The sequence below is a fragment of the Nuphar pumila genome, chromosome 10 (genome assembly GCF_984573655.1).
Source record: "Nuphar pumila chromosome 10, dmNupPumi1.hap1.1, whole genome shotgun sequence".
In the NCBI taxonomy this organism is placed as follows: domain Eukaryota; kingdom Viridiplantae; phylum Streptophyta; class Magnoliopsida; order Nymphaeales; family Nymphaeaceae; genus Nuphar; species Nuphar pumila.
The window spans coordinates 92826425-92831985 of record NC_143258.1 but is presented as its reverse complement, the minus strand read 5'-3'; the positions used below and the strand labels follow the sequence as shown (position 1 = coordinate 92831985).

At 38.7% G+C, this 5561-nt stretch overlaps 1 protein-coding gene across 1 annotated transcript; it reads right to left on the bottom strand.

Moving 5' to 3' along the window:
* Positions 1–984: 984 nt before the first annotated feature.
* LOC149827377 (ribulose bisphosphate carboxylase small subunit, chloroplastic 6-like) lies at positions 985–3540 on the bottom strand. Its single transcript, XM_090019323.1, has 3 exons — positions 3220–3540; positions 2955–3086; positions 985–1485 (listed from the first exon to the last, which is right to left on the bottom strand). The coding sequence occupies exons 1-3, from the start codon at positions 3412–3414 to the stop codon at positions 1252–1254; spliced, it is 561 nt and encodes a 186-aa protein (XP_089875449.1). The 5' UTR covers positions 3415–3540; the 3' UTR covers positions 985–1251.
* Between the last annotated feature and the right edge of the window lie 2021 nt (positions 3541–5561).

Here is a 5561-nt window from a genome sequence, read left to right as displayed (position 1 = left end):
ACCACTGTAAATGATTCTCTCTCATCTTATTTTCAATGGGTGCAACGCTTACCTTCTTAGGTATTTCCTTGTTTTGAATCTTATCTTTTATTGCATTTGCACACATCCAAGCTACACTCATTTTTTGAATATGATGTAAATTGAGAGTTGATAAAAAAACACTCAAGCCAAGGTGAAAATTATTAAATTGAGTAGCTTGAACGAGTAAACCCTGATTGCCACATATATATGAAGAGTCCTTCTCTCGAGGTACATACAGATAAGTTAATAAAAAAAAAACAAGAAGGTTAGGAAAAGTAGAAGGAAATGAAATAAATTGTCTTTTAAAAAAGGAGGCTTTAAATGAAGAGAGAGATGAAGATTTTCAAATAGAGGAGGATGGGGAGAAGGTAGTTTTTAAAGACGGTTTGAGAGAGCGAGAAGCTCTCTTGGTGGTTGAAAGCTATCTCTTGGTTTTAAAGACGGTGAAGTGTCATATTGGGCACGGACCCCAACACCACAACAACAAGATGAGTTCTTTCAGTTAAATCGCAGTCCATCAACTTTCCCTTCAAGTTCAGTTTGGGAGATGATAACTGAGAGAACTTGATGGATTTGAGTTAAGAAGGAAATGGTGAGAAATGTACTGGGAAAGAATTAGAGGAATCCATCTTGTTCGGCAGCACCTTCAACTCTTTCAAGGATTCAGGCTACACAATTCTCTTTTATTTTCTATTTTGTTTGGAGGCAGCTCTTTGTTCACAAAGAATGAGGGGAAGAATACAACCAAGCAACTCCCCTCAATTACCACCTATCAAAACAGCCAAGCTCATTTCCTCATGCTTCCCACACTTTTAGGGAGTGCATCTTCCCAACACTTTTAGGCATACACCTTTGATATCCATGAGCCTCATATCCTTGATTGTTACCCACGAAAGACTCAAGTAAATAAAAGGTGAGAAAAACAATTTATCATTTTATAGATTGCCTAATTAATCAGAGTAATTAACAAAAGAGATCACTTCAAATTATTAATAAAAGTAGCAACAATTGCATAGCCGGAGCACTTGATCACTCATGAACATGAACACCAGTCTTGGTTTTACTATTCTGAAATAAACACAACCATTCTCAAGTACCATTTGCTGGAGAGCTCTGGCAAAAAGAGATCTTAAAAGGGGAAAGAGATTAAAACAAACATATAGCAAAGAACATTGTGACAAAGAGAGACAGACAGACAGACAGTCAAGTTGGATCAGGTGATCTCTCTTCTTAGTTGTAGCCAGGGGGCTTGTAGGCAATGAAACTGATGCACTGAACTTGGCGAACGTTGTCGAAGCCGATGATCCGGATGAAGGTGTTGGGGTACTCCTTCTTACACTCTTCCAGTTCCCTCAAGACCTGTGAAGAATCAGCGCAGCCAAACATGGGCAGCTTCCACATTGTCCAGTAGCGGCCATCGTAGTACCCGGGAATCTTGGAGTTGTCACGGTAGACGAAACCTTGCTGCAAAGTTGGCAACCATGGTTACTCTACTCTACTAATTGATTGGCATATGTTCCAAATTATCAGTCTGCCCAAGTTCATGAACTCCTACCATTTTCATAATGTGGATAGAGCCGCACTTTAAGTTGGACGTTCACAATTTGACATAAACTCAGCTGAGTATTGAAACCAAAGTCCAATATAATTTGGCATAATCCCAATGGAGCTCAAAAGGTGACTCCCAAAGGGCACGTTTGATTGCCCCCATAGATCTGGTCGGATCTGGCAGGTAGGGATGCACACTAAACAGAGCCAGCTCGGGCTCGACTCGAGCTCGTTCACTTTGTAAATGAGCCGAGATTGAACCGGTGTATGAAGCTCGGACAAACTATCTAGCCGAGCTTGAACGACCAATCGAGCCTTAGCCCGATAAGGCTCTACAGGTGCATTATTACCGTAATGGGTTAGGCGTTAGTCTTTCTTTAGAACGTGTTGGGTTTGAATCCTATCTTTTGCACCTTTTTTGCAGAGAATTTTTAATATGTATACAATTTTTTCAGTAATCATAGTCAAAAGGTGTTCTTTGGCTTAATGGTGACCCGCCTGCTTATCATTAAAGAGGCCAGGGGATCAAAAGCCTCATCCTCAATTTTTTTTTTACTATAGCTTGTTGAAGCTCGGAACCCAGCCGAGTTCGGACAATGCCTTACAAGCTCGAGCCTATCTTGAACAAAGTTATTTTGAACTGAGCCAAGTTCGAACAGCCCAGGCTCAGCTCGTGTGCATCCCTACTGGCATGGGGATCCAATTCATAAGCAAACGAAGGATCTCTAGACTCTAGGGTTGCAAAGGGGTGGGATTCAGGAATGGGCATTTGCGAATTTTGGCTGTCCCGGATCTGGACCGAATGGACTTCCCAATGTATTTTCTGATCCTAAATCCAAACCGTTTTCATCCCTATAGGGATCTCAGATCTGTGGTATCTAAATGTATCAACAATATGCAATCCAAACGCTTTCTGGACTACCTACTCCCTGAGTAAAGTTTCTATCCATGACCAAGACAAGCGTCAATTACTTTCAACGCCCGTTCGTTTCAGAGGAGGAGCAAGTGAAAAGCATCGTCTGTTTTTGGTGTGAGAATCCTTCCCGAAAGGTGACTGCCTTTTCCTATTCTAAGTGTGATTTCCCAAGAAAACCTGTGTGCCTCACATTTTAACCCTACGTTTCACCTGTGATAGGAAAGTACCTGTTTTCAGGCAAAAGTGAAAGTTTTTTCCACCATTTTAGGTGAAACAAACTGGCCGCTCAGTTAACTACCCAACCTCTTTTTCAGGGGAGCTTTCTACTTCTAATTCATATCATCCCTCACTATGTTATTTGCATAGTTCCTTCTAGGAAATCAATTACGCTCTGCAAACCAGGAGAGAGAGAGAGAGAGAGAGAGAGAGAGAGAGAGAGAGAGAGAGAGAGAGAGAGAGAGAGAGTTACCCTGTCAAACTCCAAGCAGGGAATCCATTTATTCCTGAGCAAGTAATCAACCTCCTTGGCCAATTGCTCGGTGGAGAGAGTAGGAAGGTAGGAGAGTGTCTCGTACTTCTGGACGTCATAGGGTGGCCACACCTACACACGCACACACAAGAGCAGCAGCTCACCCACATCGACACTTGAGCTCAATTCTGCTTATACCAACCAACTAAACCAGAAGATTGCATTCAAATGAAAATTAAAAACTTGGGTTCTCTTCTTCTCTTACCTTCATGCACTGCACACGGCCGCCATTGCTGGGGAGGCTGGCGAGGTCATTTGCAGGCCTGCGGGTGACGGGGAAGGCTGCAGAGGACTTGAGCCCATTGAAGGGCACGACCGAGTTCACCGGAGACGGTGCCCCCCTGTTGATGGAGGCCGTTGAGGCCACGGCGGCGGAGGAGACCATCATGGAGGAAGCCATTCCTTCCCAACTCGAGCGCTTCGGATTGCTGGCTGTGCTTAACAGACCTTACCCTGCTGCTGCTTGCTATATATAACTTGCTTCTCCCCTCCCCCAGCATTGCTGTACATCCTACGGCCCACATTCAATCCTGGGAATCTTGCCGTTGGATCGTAAGGTGGATGACATTTCACCACCGTGGCCACACACTGGGACGGACTATTGGATGATATCAATATCGTTAGACCCCAATGTCAGATTGACACGTGTCAATAGCTTGTGCATCTTATCTAGTCGACGAGGTAAGTATGGGCACGAGAAGGCGGACAGCCTCCCGTCGGTTTAAAAGTTTTTAACCCTTCCCATTTGTATTTTGTGAAAGTTTATGACCACATTTTGTACTCTTTATCGGTCGTACCCTGGCGACATTTGAAAATATCTTGAGAATATGTGTCCGCTTTGGTGGTACTGCCAAAATATCATGATATTTTCAAGATATTGCTTATTATTGTTTTAATTGAAAAAATCATGAATTTATCGGTATATTTACATTTATATCAGCATACTATTGATAAAAACCAACTATTTAAGTTCTCTCCATGTTATTCAAAAGCTTTTGCTCTTTCCATTATAGTTTAATTTTTAATTTATCTATGTTTGCTTAAAATTTTCTAATAAAAAGTGATAAAATCAAGAAACATGAAAATGACACGATATTTTAATGGCCACTAGTTAACTTTTGAAAAATGCTTGTCACTATGATTTATACCATTACAATTTTAAGGATACATTTACCTCTAGTGGACTGTCACTTATATATATATATATATATATAAGGGTAGGTGTATGTTGCTTTTTATGCTTTCCGTGTGCTTAACGAGTTTGAATAGGGTTTTTTATGTTGTTTTTCAAAAAATCTGACCTTACAAATGTTTTCTGGGTGACGGATTTACTAGGAAATCACACTTGGATCATGCTTTTTTGAGAAAAATTGATTTTTTAATCATTAAATATTTTAAAATTTGTAGACCATTTATTTTTTAATCATATAAAAACCTAACTTGGTGTTGGAATCAGATATCCAAAATTAGATTCCCACAAAATCAAGCATGTAAATCACATATGTATGGTCAGATTTTAGAAAAAAATAAAAACAATCTTTTCAAAGCTACGTAGACACGCGGTATGCACAAAAAAGCATAATGCACCTACCCCTTGCTATATATATATATGTGTGTGTGTGTGTGTGTGGTGGGGGTTGGGGGTAATACATCTATTCTAATTGAAACATGTTAAATAGGTTTTTTTCATTTTATTTTTAAATTTTGACTGTACAGATCTGATCTATGTACTTAATTTTATAGGGATGGGATCAGCTCTTGAAGTGTTCCGTTCCAACACGAGTGGGTTTTTATAAGGTTAAAAAAGTTAACGATCTAAAAAACTTTGTAAACTTTTTATGTTCCAGATATCATTTTTCTCATCGAAAACACATGATTCAACTATGGATTCCGAGTAAATTGACCATGCCCAACACATTTATTGGGTTGAAACCATGAAAAAATACTGAAAAAGCTGAAAACCCTATTTAGCATGTTTCATTTAGCACTGATATATATATATATATATATATATGAGAATGAAAAACCTAACTAGAAAACCTACCAAACTTACCCATTAAGAAATATTTTATCACATTTTCTGTGTTTTTTCAAAATTCTGACTTTAGTGTGATCTATTAGCTTGTTTTTATAGGAATCAGTTCTTGGAGCATTTGATTCCCATACATGTATAGGTTTTTATAAGGTTTAAAAAATCAACAACCTATAATTTTCATAAATTTTTATGCTCCAAATACCATTTTTTCATCCAAAATGCATGATCCAAATGTCAATTTCTAGTAAATCAATCGTACTAAACACATATCAATCATGCTGAACACATATGTAAGATCAGAATTTTGAAAAAACACGGAAAATCCGATAATCCCATAAAATATTTCTTAGTGAATAGGTTTGGTAAGTTTTCATTCCCATATATATATATATATATATATATATATATATATATATATATATATATATATATATATATATATATATATATATATATAAGAGCGTGCTCATTTGCATCTTGGAAACACGGAATGCTCTATGAACAGTAGCTGA

Coding starts and splice junctions, on each gene's coding strand:
- LOC149827377 (XM_090019323.1), bottom strand. CDS start 3,414: ATGGCTTCCTCCATGATGGTCTCCTCCGCCGCCGTGGCCTCAACGGCC. Junction 3,087..3,219: donor GCCGTGTGCAGTGCATGAAG/GTAAGAGAAGAA, acceptor GTGCGTGTGTAG/GTGTGGCCACCCTATGACGT. Junction 1,486..2,954: donor CCTGCTTGGAGTTTGACAGG/GTAACTCTCTCT, acceptor CCAACTTTGCAG/CAAGGTTTCGTCTACCGTGA.